At 39.5% G+C, this 16,054-nt stretch overlaps 3 protein-coding genes across 3 annotated transcripts; 2 read left to right on the top strand and 1 right to left on the bottom strand.

Moving 5' to 3' along the window:
• The first annotated feature begins 1,005 nt into the window (after positions 1-1,005).
• LOC142150863 (histone H4) lies at positions 1,006-1,317 on the top strand. The gene has a single exon (XM_075206037.1). The coding sequence runs from the start codon at positions 1,006-1,008 to the stop codon at positions 1,315-1,317; it is 312 nt and encodes a 103-aa protein (XP_075062138.1).
• A 1,316-nt stretch (positions 1,318-2,633) lies between these two features.
• LOC142150271 (histone H2B 1.1-like) lies at positions 2,634-3,042 on the bottom strand. The gene has a single exon (XM_075205481.1). The coding sequence runs from the start codon at positions 3,036-3,038 to the stop codon at positions 2,658-2,660; it is 381 nt and encodes a 126-aa protein (XP_075061582.1). The 5' UTR covers positions 3,039-3,042; the 3' UTR covers positions 2,634-2,657.
• A 294-nt stretch (positions 3,043-3,336) lies between these two features.
• LOC142150272 (histone H2A type 1-like) lies at positions 3,337-3,796 on the top strand. The gene has a single exon (XM_075205482.1). The coding sequence runs from the start codon at positions 3,353-3,355 to the stop codon at positions 3,743-3,745; it is 393 nt and encodes a 130-aa protein (XP_075061583.1). The 5' UTR covers positions 3,337-3,352; the 3' UTR covers positions 3,746-3,796.
• Positions 3,797-16,054: the final 12,258 nt, after the last annotated feature.

The following is a 16,054-nucleotide window of genomic DNA, read 5'->3' on the forward strand; positions in this document are numbered from 1 at the left end:
AGTAACAATACATTGTGGCACATACACTGGCGAAACTAAGGGAGGAATAACCTTTATTAAAACACAGTGGTGGTCACCTCCCAGTCATCTGCGGACTAAATGGGCAATCCCGGATAGCCAGCAAGCACAGAAAGGTCTCAACCTGGACACATTTAAGAATTCTAAATGCGTGAAATTAGACATTACAAACAAGGTACTTTCAATATGGGGTACAGGGATTGCTGCACAGTCAGTACTGCCCAGCATCCTGCTCTCGCCACATGAGAGCGTTACTTCACCAGAGCTTGCGGTGTTTTGAAAATAACCATTGAAGTCCAGTTGTTTTTTTTTATATCTTTATATCATTACAGATGTTGCTGTCATTTGACATACACTAGGCTGGTTCTACGCTTTAAAAAGTCAATTTCAGGCAGAAATCCTCATTCTAATGCATTATTCAAATAAGTCATATTATATTTAGTGTTTTTATTTGTGGCTGCAGTTAAAAATGTACAGAGCCTGTCACTAGTAAATTCAAAGGTATTTAAAGGAATACAAGATTAGATCCAACTGAAACACGACAGATAACTACACTGCTACCACCTTATATTACAAATATATTATTACTTTCATCATCAATATATGTTAACAACCGACCAGTGTTATAGATTGCAGATTAAAACTCTAAAATGTGTAATTTCTACATAATAAAATGCCGTCACACAACTTGAAAAAAACAGACAGATAACCATTCAGCTAAAATGAGAAACTAAATTAAATAAGATCATAAGCTAAACACTACAATGACTATAAGCGACGCGGCGGGAATTTTAAAATCTTTAACGGCTGCTCGTTCAGCCAATCGGCAAGGGGAACGAAAGCCACATGTAGCAATAATTATCAAATGACACGCCCATTTCTTCCTCTATACTTTGTGTCCTTTCAGGTCCGACTTAACTGTATTAAAGAAGTTTGCTGTACAACCAATTCACATCAGTTGATTAGGCAACGCCAGCAGTGCAAATCATGTCTGGACGCGGTAAAGGAGGCAAGGGGCTCGGGAAAGGCGGTGCTAAGAGGCACAGGAAGGTGCTCCGTGATAACATCCAGGGCATCACTAAACCAGCTATCCGTCGTTTAGCTCGTAGGGGAGGTGTGAAGCGCATCTCTGGGCTCATCTACGAGGAGACCCGCGGTGTCCTGAAGGTCTTCCTGGAGAATGTGATCCGTGATGCCGTCACTTACACAGAGCACGCAAAGAGAAAGACTGTCACAGCCATGGATGTCGTGTATGCCCTGAAACGTCAGGGTCGCACTCTGTACGGGTTTGGAGGTTAATTTCTCTGTATCCCATTACACACAAAGGCTCTTTTAAGAGCCACCCACTCAGTCTTCAAAGAGCTGTAAGTTTACTATTATGCCCATGATTACTGGAGGAATAGGTCTGTAGCATTTTAAGATACTACAGCATATCACCCCACGGCTTTGTTACACGTAGATCCAATACATGAGTGAATAGTGACACCATCACTCGCAGCCTGTTCTGAGTGCCGGAGTTACACCGCAGACATCCGTCTCAACCATTGTATAAAGTAGGCGAAGACCACTAATCTATGCTTTTACAACGTGTAGTCAAATGAGCGTAAATCCCAGCTGTGGAACGGGTTTACATGTTGGGGGACGAGTACAGGGAAACGTAACCAGGAGACTTTCAAAAAATACAAAGCAACATAATAAACGGGGTAATAATACAAAGGGTGTCATAGCATCGACTGAGAAAGACATTATATTCTTCCTGCCCCATACCAGCCAAAATGAAAAAAATATTGATTACCACCTCGTATCTAGAAGCAGTGGTTCTTTCAGGGTGGGTTTCCCACAGGAATTGAGAAATACGTATCCTGGGGAAATTATAAAGACTCTACAGGGAAAATCTTGTGGTAAGACCCTAGCGTACCATCCCCCTATCCACGAACTAATTGGTAATGTGATTGGTGTTGCAATGGTGCGTTAAACATTTTCTCTGCACATATGTCAGCACGGAGGGAGGAGACTGGGAGAAGACCCTGCAACAGCTCCTCTTTACATTTAACGAGGTATCTCAGGAGTCCACCAAGTTTTCTCTATTCAAGAGTCTATATGGGCGGCGAGTGATGCATCCATTAGATACGAGAAAGCTGGGAAAGCCCCTTTTTCAATCGCTTAGGTCTCCACTATGTACGGTTTCGGAGGCCAATTTCTTTGCCATGTTGAAAAACAAAAAGGCTCTTTTGAGAGCCACCCACTCAATCTTCAAAGAGTTGTAGTATGTCCATGTCCTAGAGCACAAACATACCCCCATATACCACTTATTTCATCTAGATTCTACGCATGGCAGTTTTAGAACATCTATTACTCAAGACCTGTTATTCACGTTATTAAAAGACCTTGGGCTGCACAGTGTTACAAATATCGGCCCTTACATGATCTGAAGGGAAATGCTAGGCAGTGATTAAAGCGTAAGGAACAATATGTGGGGTATTGCAAGAACGAGTAGCTTGAAATGTGATGGTTTCGCGGAGATACAAAACACCACAAAGAACATGCGGGATCTAGCAAATGTCATAGCCTCGATTGAGAAGATTTGGGTGGCTCTTAAAAGAGCCTTTGTGGCAACTCGGAAAGGAGGAATTTGCAGATTACTTGGCGCTGGTGTACTTGGTGACGGCCTTAGTGCCCTCAGACACGGCGTGCTTGGCCAGCTCACCGGGCAGCAGTAGACGCACAGCGGTCTGGATCTCCCGGGAGGTGATGGTGGAGCGCTTGTTGTAGTGAGCCAGGCGGGAGGCTTCGCCTGCGATGCGCTCAAAAATGTCATTAACAAAGGAGTTCATGATACCCATGGCCTTGGAGGAGATGCCGGTATCAGGGTGGACCTGCTTCAGCACCTTGTACACGTAGATAGCATAACTCTCCTTCCTGGTCTTTCTACGCTTCTTCCCATCTTTCTTCTGGGTCTTGGTCACGGCTTTCTTGGAGCCCTTTTTGGCCGCAGGTGCAGACTTGGCTGGTTCAGGCATTGCAATAACAAGATCTCGACAGAGTGTAAAGAAACTATTACTAGCACCGCCCACAATCGCTGTATTTATAGGCAGTCTATGTAAATTAACCTTATCTTCAGCTCTAGGCGCTATTGGTTAGTTCTGTCACGGGATCTTTAGAAAAGCTATACCCCTTCTCCCTGTGCTGATTGGTGAGTGCCCGAACATTTTTGTCACTGGCCAGTCTGAAAACGGACCAATCACAGATGCAGTCGTTTGTTTTTCGAACATATAAATAAAGGAATGAAGGCGGAGTTTGCTACTCGTGTGTATTGAATTAACCTGAGCATAACATGTCTGGTAGAGGCAAACAAGGCGGTAAGACCCGGGCTAAGGCCAAGACTCGCTCATCTCGGGCCGGTCTTCAGTTTCCTGTTGGCCGTGTTCACCGTCTTTTGAGGAAGGGGAACTATGCTCATCGTGTGGGAGCCGGAGCTCCTGTCTATCTGGCCGCCGTGCTCGAGTACCTGACGGCTGAGATTCTGGAGTTGGCTGGAAATGCCGCCCGTGATAACAAGAAGACCCGTATCATCCCCCGCCACCTGCAGCTGGCTGTGCGCAACGACGAAGAGCTAAACAAGCTGCTCGGTGGGGTGACGATCGCCCAGGGAGGCGTCCTGCCCAACATCCAGGCCGTGCTGCTGCCCAAGAAGACCGAGAGCCACAAGGCAGCTAAGAGCAAGTGATTTACTCCCCACTGACACCCCCACAACACAAAGGCTCTTTTCAGAGCCACCCACGTTTTCTTACTAGAGCTCTATACACATTACTATTCGTTTTATCTGGGTAATCAAAGGTTCCCTGGTAGTTCTACTTTTGAGCCAGATACGGTTTCCCACAATTTTCCCACAATTTAGCTGTCCCGTTTCATACACATTTTCAGCTCTAAATTATGCACGTAGCCTTTATTCTCATTGGAACTGCTCCATGGATCCTTTCAACCACATATATCAGCGGCTTCGTGTAGTAGAAAGCAGTGAGATGGGGTCTCACTTGCTGTAGAGAGAGGATTAGGTGGCTCCGAGAAGAGCCTTTGTGCTGTGTATAAAGGAGTGACGAGAAGCTGCTCTTTCCCCTTAGATTTCGAGGGCCAGCCATTCAAAATTGATTGATTTAAACACATTTCATTGGCTCTTTCAAATGCGTGTAATTTTTGCTTACTAGATAAATCTGAATTAATCCGATTACAGGCAGGCTCTCGAATTAAAATTGGTTACAGTATAAAGTATTATACATGCTACCAGACCTAAAAATGACGATGTATCTGAAAAGGAAAAACACAGGCAGCTATCAATACTGACCACACGGTGATGCTATTGTTCCACATAACTTTTATAGATAAGAGAGAGATGCTAGATTGACACTTGAAAGTACAGGGAATCGGAGAACAACAGGCAATACAAGCTTCCTATAGCTTGATGACTCATACTTATTTATAATGATAATCACTAGATTTTAATAATAAATCTTACATGACTGCAATTTCTGACCTTCAGATAAAGTATTGCAACAACATCTGCACTCGCACAATCATATATTGTAGCAAAGCACTTTGTATCGGTAGATTTTGTTTTATAAACTTCCTAAAACTCACCAACAATAATTTAACAATGTCGTGCAAATTTGGAAGTGTGTTCACACTCACCACCGTCCTTCGAAAATGTGCTGATAGTTCCACCAACTGTGATGCCTTTTGTGTTTGTGCATATTTAAACATATGATGTTGTGTAAAAGTACAACATAAGCACACTTAGATACAATGATCACTTCATAGAGAATCAGTAATAAACGTTCTATATGTGCTCTATTTGTTCCACTATCCAAGTGTATATAACATGAACTGTAAACCCATGTACAAATATATAATCTCAATAAGGTCTCTTACTGGTGTGCTAGGTGTCCTCACACACACACACACACACATATAGTCAAAGTCGTATAATTGGATGAACGAAAGTATTGGTTTGCCGTGCAATTGCGAAGAGTACGCCACGTAACACGTGGCATGATGCGATCGCACTGTAACATACGCACGCACACACTCGCATTACAACATTTAGTTATTTATACCAAATTTCAGCCCTTTTTGATTTTTTTTTTCCCCACACACACTAAGAATTTAGTAGGTCAGTGTATAACTCTGCCCAGCAGGTGGCGCCGCAACTTTTTTTTTTTTTTTACACACAGACGCCACCTAGCATTTATATATATATATATATATATATATATATATATATATATATATTATATGTACACTTCAGTGATACTCAAGGTTCAGGTTGTGGGAAAGGTGGCATGTCTGGTATCATACTGAAACCCTATTCATCAGCAGCTGTCCGGTGCAGTCGGCGAAGAGATCACACATTGCATACTTTAGTTATTGATATTAGGGAATACACCTTTGTATGATGCTGGCTATGAAAGGAGCAGACCCCCCTGGATAGACGACCCCCACCTTTGGATTCATTAGATTGAATCAGCCTATGATCTGTTTACCCTGGACCCACACAACGTCTGGACCTATAGAAACAATCTACGTCATCTCTATTGTTCAAGTGTAACACTGTACTGTATATAATCATAGCTGCACACCCTTTGGCTCTCAGTCAACTCTGACACAGTATTCTAACAGATATACTGTCCACCAGGTCCCGTGGGTGCGCAGCGAGCGCATGCGATAGCATTGGTATGTACTTATCTTTTGGTATTGGCTGTGCTGTACTGTACTTTATCATAATATAATCATGTATTGAATTGTTGACTATTTACATCTGCTAAAATAAACCACCTTGTGCTTTGGAAACACATACAATTGATTGGCCAATGCTTATTTTAAAACAATAGAATTACTTTAATAATTGGGGGCTCGTGAGTTTAGGAGTTACGTTATCGGCAGGTATGCAACGCTTACGGTATTCGGTTCCTCAACAAAGGGTGGATTGACAGACGCGTCACATAACAGGAAAGAACACAATGTGTTTAAGACCTGTGGTTCACTTTGTATTGCGAAACCGAATGTCTGTTGTTGCATAGACTGAAGGAACGCTAATTTGAATCTAGGGACAAGAAAGAAAAATGTTTATTTTTATTGTCGTTTTGCGTTTTAAAGGGTACTGCATTGCCTAGTGTATGTGTGCTTCCTGTTTAGCGTGTATGAACTTCCGGTATTGTTGCCACGTGTGTAAACAGTCATGATCATAGTCTGTTAGCTATGCATAGTGTAATCACTTGGTAAAATCTCTGAAAAGATAGTGCCATTGTTTGGGAAATTTATTTTCTGTACAGAAAACAAAGGTTATGTGTGTGTATGTGAATGAATACATAAAGGCAAAAATATACTGGTAACTATAGGCAACTATAGGTTTTTACACGCAGGGCCGCCGAGAGGGGGGGGGGAGCGGGTACAGTTTACCCGGGCCCGGCCATGCCAGGGGGCCCGGGCCGGGCCCTCGCTGCTAATAAAATTTATTTATTTTCTTATTTTATTTTTCTCTCTTGCGGTATTTTTTTTTTTAACTTTTTTTTTTTTTCCCGCGGGGGGGGGGGGGGGGGGGGGTCTTGGGTTTCTTGGGAGCTGTAAGAAAAAATAAATAATAATAAAAAAAAATACTCACGTGATCGCGCGGCGCCGTGTCCCTCCTCTCCTCCATTCACACTGACTGCCGGGCGTGACGTCATCAAGTCACGCCTGTCAGTCAGTGAGGAGCGCCACAGCCAGCATGAAGAAAGAAGACAGAAGAGCAGAAAAGAAAAGAAAGAAGTTGACAAAAGGTAAGTAAAGAAACGGAGAGGCTAGGGGAGGAAAACAGGGAGGGACAGTACTATAAAGAAAGGGGACAGAGAAACAGAGGAGGAAAAAAAGGAGAGAGCCACAGAGTAATAAAAAAAAAAGTGGGAGAGAGGAACAGAGGAGGAAAAAAAGTGGGAGAGAGGAACAGAGGAATAAAAAAAGTGGGAGAGAGGCACAAAGTAAAAAAGAAGGGGGAAAAGCAGCATGGAGGTCGCAGTGTGAGCATAAGGGGGTACAGTGTAGTTGTGATGAAGGGGCACAGTAATGTGTGTGATGGCACAGGGGGCTTGTTGCAATGTAGTGTGTGTGAGGTAGGTGGCGGCTAATTAATGGGCGCTATTTTGTTTGTAGGGTGATGGTGAGGCAATTTAATAGTAGGGACTATTAATTTAAGATGGGGTGGTTTGGGGGCTATTGAATCTTGGGGTGAGTTTAGGGAGAATGAGGTCTATTTATTAAATGTGACTATGAATTATTTAATGGCAGTGATGGTTGCGGGAAATAGGTATTGCTGGGGCTGTTTGCAGGAAGTGAAATAGGTTTATTTATTAAATGTGAATACTATTATTTGAATGTTGGGGCTGGAGGAAGGCCTAATTATTAATCGTGAGTGCTATTGATTTAAGGCCGGGGCTGGCTGTAATTTTCTAAATGTAGCCATTTTTTTTTCAAAATAGGTCCTTCAACATTCCTGGATCCGGACAAGCCACAACTAAAGAAACCAGCAGCCACAGGTGGAGAAAGTGAGAAGAACAGGTAGGAGAGAGCAGCACAGTGTGTGAAATGTTGTGATTCTAGTAGGGACAATACCAATTTTTGGTGAATGTTGTGCCCAATGTAAGGTGTAGGCCAAGACTGAACTGTTTGTGTACACACTGCATTGTTTGTATACTACACTGTGGTGGTAGATGTCCTGAAAGTCAGGAGTGCTTGAACATATGTGACGCTCCGGCGAATTGAGAGCCTAGTGGTTTTTATGTTAGCCACGCCCCAATGGCACGTTTGCCACGCCCCCAAATGCATGACCACACCTCCCAACATTTTTGCACCGCCAATCACAATGTTCACAGATAACTAGTATCTCTGAGCAGTGCGGTTTGACCGCATGGCAGGGCCTTGATTAAGTATTGGGAGGGCAGTGTGGAACTATTTAAAATTGATAGCGCTTTTGTTCAGGTGTGTCTGACGGGGCATGGTAAAAAAGGTGACCTGACAACAAAGGTTCTGTTCTAGGGCTGAGCAGGATATAAAGAAACCTTTGTGTGAGTGGTGTTCTGTTCTAACAAAAAGCAGGTGATAAAGACACACCACAGAGCATGCATAGCATACTCAAAACGAAAATAGCAGGTTTTCGCGGCATTCCCAAATATTAATCGCAAAGCTTACAGATAGTTAGTATCCGTAAGCGGTGCGGTCGGACCGCATGGTTGATTTAGTGCAGCCGTGATTGCGACTTGGGAGATGTGGGAGGAAATACGCTGCAACCACTGATATTCTTGATTGATATCGGTTGCTAACAGTGGTAAAGTACTCAAACTAGGAAGGGCATTGATATCTTTAAGGGGACATGCCTGTTGAAAACGTCCACGAATAAAAAAAAATCTCTAGTAAGCTCTGTTTGAAAGGAGAACAGGTAAAAGTATTTTTTGTGTAGCGTTGAGAAATAGGTTGTTTTCATAATGGATGCGAAGCAAACGCTAGAGATAGTTCATGTTGTGCTGCCTAATGAATGGCCGGTTGGTTCTGCAAAGTATGTTATCTATAATAAATACGGTGCGTATGCAACGGCATACTGCGACAAATGGGTCAAGATGACCCGGGAGTGTGTGAAACCTTTCCCAAACATAGGTAGTCTTGACTCAGAGGTGTTAAATAATGTTAGAGATAAAGTGTGGTTGATTAAATCAACAAAAACGAGAATTGAACATGATGACTGTTTAAATTTGTGGCAACAAGAAGGGTACACGTGACACGGGAGCGCGTGGTCAGCGGAAGTAAGCGTACCGGAAACAAGTATTACGGAAGTGTGCGTTGCAAAGCGTGGCAAACTGAGCGCAAACACGCCCCCGACAAATTCGGTCGGGGCGGATAGTACCAAAAATGTGAAAACTGTAACTAGTAACTTGTATAATGTCTTAAGTAATGTTTTAAAGGAAGAAAATGTACCCACAGTCATTTCAGCCATTGCCCATGCCAGTAACATACACGGACAAGGAAAAGGAATGGTTCCACCAGCAGGGGCAGTAGCTGAAATTGGTGAGAATAATGTAAAGGTTATCAAAGGGGGAGACATTCATTGTACTGCAACAGCGATTCCAGCAACTAGTTCAGAACATAGTGATTTGGTAGGCTTATATCCTGTCCGCACAACAGCAGTTCCCAATGGGAAAGCGGACAGAGATGGTGTAGTTCCCATGAAACAGGTAGCCATGTATTTTCCATGGACTAAGACGGAACTATTTACAATTATGTCTGATTTCCCTGATCCTAGAAAAGATTTGGCCAAGTGTCAGAAATTTATTAGACATTTAGGTAATGCACATGAGCCTACTAATAAAGATTGGCGAGTGTTGTTTAGAGCTTGTCTTCCTCTCGATACTGATGTACAAAAGTTCATTAAGGGTTGTAGGTTGGAGAAGGATAAACCCTTAACTGAGGATGACAATCAGGATAATATTGGACGTATAATCACAGAGTTGGCCATATATTTTCCAGTGACTATGGAATGGGGCAAAATATATGCCATCAAACAAAAAGGTAATGAGAATACAACTGATTATTTTTCAAGGGCTCTAGCGGCCATGATTAAGTACACAGGAATATTGGATATAAGGGTGAATCCACTTTACAGAAAGGTAGCTGTTGCAGTACTAATGGACGGCCTCCGGGAGGATCTAAGGACCTGGATAAAAACCTCTTTTCCTAATTGGAGAGGTCTCACGGTAAATGATATTAGAGAGCATGCTATAGAAGATGATAATATATGTAAAAAGGAAAAAGCACAGAGTGATAGGTTAATGATGTTGCGTATCCAGGCGTTAGAAAAACTACATCCACAACCTCAGAATTATAAAAACCACTATAAAGGGACGCAAGAAACAGAAATCTTTGAAGTGTTTTAACTGTCTTAAGAAGGGACATTTGAGGAAAGATTGTAAAGAAAATATTAGAGCCAAGGCTAGGAAATTAGGACCAGGCAAGGCAAGTAATAATCTGTGGTAAGTAGTAATGTGTACTTTTAGAAGAAATAAACTGATTTTAAAAGGTAATTGTTGTTATTTTTGCTTGTTTTGTTTTATGTTGTCAAATGTTTGCTCTCCTAATCGCTAGCCGATGGTAAAGAATGAAAATTTTTGTTCTGTTTGCTGTTTTAAGATAACTATCTTGTTTTTCTTCTCACAGATAAGGGTATACAGAAGATATATAGACTTAGGGCTAGATTTACTAACAGGCATGTTTGTAAACCCGCCGACTTTCGGCGGGTTTGGCGGCAGTTTAGCCATCACTGGATTTACTAAGGCTAAACCCGCCGTCCAAACGGCCAGAAATGATGTTTCCAAACCCGCCTCTGTATAAAGCGCCATGACGGTTTCAACAATGTTCAACATTTAAAATACGCCCACTGTTCTTGCAGGCCAGAAATATTAGTACTGCAATATTTACCTACGTTCACTGTTCTTGCAGTCCAGAAATATTATGCAAAATTTAAATACGTTCACTGTTCTTGCAGGCCAGAAATATTAGTACTGCAATATATACCTACGTTTACTGTTTTTGCAGTCCAGAAATATTAGTACTTATTCACCTACGTTCACTGTTCTTGCAGGCCAGAAATATTAGTACTGCAATATTTATTTACGTTCACTGTTCTTGCAGTCCAGAAATAATAGTACTGCAAAATTAAAATACATTCACTGTTTTTGCAGTCCAGAAATATTAGTACTGCAATATTTACCTATGTTCACTGTTCTTGCAGTCATGAAATATTATGCAAAATAAAATATGTTCACGGTTCTTGCAGTCCAGAAATATTAGTACTGCAAAATTAAAATACTTTCACTGTTCTTACAGTCCAGAAATATTAGTACTACAATATTTACATATGTTCACTTTTCTTGCAGTCCAGAAATATTAGTACTGCAATAATTACATACGTTACCTGTTCTTGCAGTCCAGAAATATTAGTACTGTAAAATGTAAATATGTTCACTGTTTTTGAAGGCCAGAAATATTAGTACTGCAATATTTACCTACGGTCACTGTTCTTGCAGTCCAGAAATATTAGTACTGCAATATTTACCTACGGTCACTGTTGTTGCAGTCCAGAAATATTAGTACTGCAATGTATACCTATGTTCACTGCTCTTGCAGGCCAGAAATATTGGTACTGCAATATTTACCTACGGTGACTGTTCCTGCAGTCCAGAAATATTAGTACTGCAATATTTACCTACGGTCACTGTCCCTGCAGTCAAGAAATATTAGTACTGCAATATTTACCTATGCTCGCTGTTCTTGCCGTCCAGAAATATTAGTACTGCAATAATTACCTATGTTAACTGTTCTTGCAGTCCAGAAATATTAGTACTGTAAAATGTAAATATGTTCACTGTTCTTGCAGGCCAGAAATATTAGTACTGCAATATACACCTATGTTCACTGTTCTTGCAGTCCAGAAATATTAGTACTGAAATATTTACCTACGGTCACTGTTCTTGCAGTCCAGAAATATTAGTACTGCAATATACACCTATGTTCACTGTTCTTGCAGTCCAGAAATATTAGTACTGAAATATTTATTTACGTTCACTGTTCTTGCAGTCCAGAAATAATAGTACTGCAAAATTAAAATACATTCACTGTTTTTGCAGTCCAGAAATATTAGTACTGCAATATTTACCTATGTTCACTGTTCTTGCAGTCATGAAATATTATGCAAAATAAAATATGTTCACTGTTCTTGCAGTCCAGAAATATTATTACTGCAATATTCACCTATGCTCGCTGTTCTTGCAGTCCAGAAATATTAGTACTAAAAAATTTAAATACTTTCACTGTTCTTGCAGGCCAGAAATACTAGTACTGCAATAATTACCTACGTTCACTTGTCTTGCAGTCCAAAAATATTAGTACTGCAAAATTAAAATACGTTCACTGTTCTTACAGTCCAGAAATATTAGTACTGCAATATTTACCTACGTGCACTGTTCTTGCAGTCCAGAAATATTAGTACTGCAATATTATATTAGTACTGCAATATTTACGTCTGTTCACTGTTCTTGCAGTCCAGAAATATTAATACTGCAATATTTACTTACGTTCACTGTTCTTGCAGGCCAGAAATATTAGTACTGCAATATTTACCTATGTTCACTGTTCTTGCAGTCATGAAATATTATGCAAAATAAAATATGTTCACTGTTCTTGCAGTCCAGAAATATTATTACTGCAATATTCACCTATGCTCACTGTTCTTGCCGTCCAGAAATATTAGTACTGCAATATTTACCTATGTTAACTGTTCTTGCAGTCCAGAAATATTAGTACTAAAAAATTTAAATACGTTCACTGTTCTTGCAGGCCAGAAATATTAGTACTACAATAATTACCTACGTTCACTTGTCTTGCAGTCCAGAAATATTAGTACTGCAAAATTAAAATACGTTCACTGTTCTTACAGTCCAGAAATATTAGTACTGCAATATTTACCTACGTGCACTGTTCTTGCAGTCCAGAAATATTAGTACTGCAATATTTACGTCTGTTCACTGTTCTTGCAGTCCAGAAATATTAATACTGCAATATTTACTTACGTTCACTGTTCTTGCAGGCCAGAAATATTAGTACTGCAATATTTACCTATGTTCACTGTTCTTGCAGTCATGAAATATTATGCAAAATAAAATATGTTCACTGTTCTTGCAGTCCAGAAATATTATTACTGCAATATTCACCTATGCTCGCTGTTCTTGCCGTCCAGAAATATTAGTACTGCAATATTTACCTATGTTAACTGTTCTTGCAGTCCAGAAATATTAATACTGCAATATTTACCTACGTTCACTGTTCTTGCAGGCCAGAAATATTAGTACTACAATATTTACCTACGGTGACTGTTCCTGCAGTCCAGAAATATTAGTACTGCAATATTTACCTATGTTAACTGTTCTTGCAGTCCAAAAATATTAGTACTGCAATATTTACCTACGTTCACTGTTCTTGCAGTCCAGAAATAATAGTACTGCAAAATTAAAATACATTCACTGTTTTTGCAGTCCAGAAATATTAGTACTGCAATATTTACCTATGCTCGCTGTTCTTGCCGTCCAGAAATATTAGTACTGCAATATTTACCTATGTTAACTGTTCTTGCAGTCCAGAAATATTAGTACTAAAAAATTTAAATACGTTCACTGTTCTTGCAGTCCAGAAATATTAGTACTGCAATATTTACCTACGTTCACTATTATTGCAGGCCAGAAATATTAGTACTGCAATATTTACCTACGTCCACTGTTCTTGCAGACCAGAAATAATAGTACTGCAAAATTAAAATACATTCACTGTTTTTGCAGTCCAGAAATATTAGTACTGCAATATTTACCTATGCTCACTGTTCTTGCCGTCCAGAAATATTAGTACTGCAATATTTACCTATGTTCACTGTTCTTGCAGTCATGAAATATTATGCAAAATAAAATATGTTCACTGTTCTTGCAGTCCAGAAATATTATTACTGCAATATTCACCTATGCTCGCTGTTCTTGTCGTCCACAAATATTAGTACTGCAAAATTTACCTACGTTCACTGTTCTTGCAGGCCAGAAATATTAGTACTGCAATAATTACCTACGTTTACTTGTCTTGCAGTCCAGAAATATTAGTACTGCAAAATTAAAATACGTTCACTGTTCTTACAGTCCAGAAATATTAGTACTGCAATATTTACCTATGTTCACTGTTCTTGCAGTCCAGAAATATTAGTACTGCAATAATTACCTATGTTAACTGTTCTTGCAGTCCAGAAATATTTGTACTGTAAAATGTAAATATGTTCACTGTTCTTGCAGGCCAGAAATATTAGTACTGCAATATACACCTATGTTCACTGTTCTTGCAGTCCAGAAATATTAGTACTGGAATATTTACCTACGGTCACTGTTCTTGTAGTCCAGAAATAATAGTACTGCAAAATTAAAATGCATTCACTGTTTTTGCAGTCCAGAAATATTAGTACTGCAATATTTACCTATGCTCTCTGTTCTTGCTGTCCAGAAATATTAGTACTGCAATATTTACCTATGTTAACTGTTCTTGCAGTCCAGAAATATTAGTACCAACAATTTAAATAATTTCACTGTTCTTGCAGTCCAGAAATATTAGTACTGCAATATTTACCTACGGTCACTGTCTCTGCAGTCCAGAAATATTAGTACTGCAATATTTACCTACGTTCACTGTTCTTGCAGTCCAGAAACATTAGTACTGCAATATATACCTATGTTCACTGTTCTTGCAGGCCAAAAATATTGGGACTGCAATATTTACCTACGGTGACTGTTCCTGCAGTCCAGAAATATTAGTACTGCAATATTTACCTATGGTCACTGTTCCTGCAGTCCAGAAATATTAGTACTGCAATATTTACCTACGTTCACTATTATTGCAGGCCAGAAATATTAGTACTGCAATATTTACCTACGTCCACTGTTCTTGCAGACCAGAAATAATAGTACTGCAAAATTAAAATACATTCACTGTTTTTGCAGTCCAGAAATATTAGTACTGCAATATTTACCTATGCTCACTGTTCTTGCCGTCCAGAAATATAAGTACTGCAATATTTACCTATGTTCACTGTTCTTGCAGTCATGAAATATTATGCAAAATAAAATATGTTCACTGTTCTTGCAGTCCAGAAATATTATTACTGCAATATTCACCTATGCTCGCTGTTCTTGTCGTCCAGAAATATTAGTACTGCAATATTTACCTACGTTCACTGTTCTTGCAGGCCAGAAATATTAGTACTGCAATATTTACCTAAGTTCACTCTTCTTGCAGTACAGAAATATTAGTACTGCAATATTTACCTATGTTCACTGTTTTTGCAAGCCAGAAATATTAGTACTGCAATATTTACCTACGTTCACTGTTCTTGCAGTCCAGCAATATTAGTACTGCAATATTTACCTATGCTAACTGTTCTTGCAGTCCAGAAATATTAGTACTAAAAAATTTAAATACGTTCACTGTTCTTGCAGGCCAGAAATATTAGTACTGCAATAATTACCTACGTTCACTTGTCTTGCAGTCCAAAAATATTAGTACTGCAAAATTAAAATACGTTCACTGTTCTTACAGTCCAGAAATATTAGTACTGCAATATTTACCTACGTGCACTGTTCTTGCAGTCCAGAAATATTAGTACTGCAATATTATATTAGTACTGCAATATTTACGTCTGTTCACTGTTCTTGCAGTCCAGAAATATTAATACTGCAATATTTACTTACGTTCACTGTTCTTGCAGGCCAGAAATATTAGTACTGCAATATTTACCTATGTTCACTGTTCTTGCAGTCATGAAATATTATGCAAAATAAAATATGTTCACTGTTCTTGCAGTCCAGAAATATTATTACTGCAATATTCACCTATGCTCACTGTTCTTGCCGTCCAGAAATATTAGTACTGCAATATTTACCTATGTTAACTGTTCTTGCAGTCCAGAAATATTAGTACTAAAAAATTTAAATACGTTCACTGTTCTTGCAGGCCAGAAATATTAGTACTGCAATAATTACCTACGTTCACTTGTCTTGCAGTCCAGAAATATTAGTACTGCAAAATTAAAATACGTTCACTGTTCTTACAGTCCAGAAATATTAGTACTGCAATATTTACCTACGTGCACTGTTCTTGCAGTCCAGAAATATTAATACTGCAATATTTACTTACGTTCACTGTTCTTGCAGGCCAGAAATATTAGTACTGCAATATTTACCTATGTTCACTGTTCTTGCAGTCATGAAATATTATGCAAAATAAAATATGTTCACTGTTCTTGCAGTCCAGAAATATTATTACTGCAATATTCACCTATGCTCGCTGTTCTTGCCGTCCAGAAATATTAGTACTGCAATATTTACCTATGTTAACTGTTCTTGCAGTCCAGAAATATTAATACTGCAATATTTACCTA

This window comes from Mixophyes fleayi, chromosome 4 (assembly GCF_038048845.1).
Source record: "Mixophyes fleayi isolate aMixFle1 chromosome 4, aMixFle1.hap1, whole genome shotgun sequence".
NCBI lineage: Eukaryota > Metazoa > Chordata > Amphibia > Anura > Limnodynastidae > Mixophyes > Mixophyes fleayi.

Excerpts from the sequence above, each read along its gene's own strand:
- LOC142150272 (XM_075205482.1), top strand. The coding sequence starts at position 3,353 with ATGTCTGGTAGAGGCAAACAAGGCGGTAAGACCCGGGCTAAGGCCAAG.
- LOC142150271 (XM_075205481.1), bottom strand. The coding sequence starts at position 3,038 with ATGCCTGAACCAGCCAAGTCTGCACCTGCGGCCAAAAAGGGCTCCAAG.
- LOC142150863 (XM_075206037.1), top strand. The coding sequence starts at position 1,006 with ATGTCTGGACGCGGTAAAGGAGGCAAGGGGCTCGGGAAAGGCGGTGCT.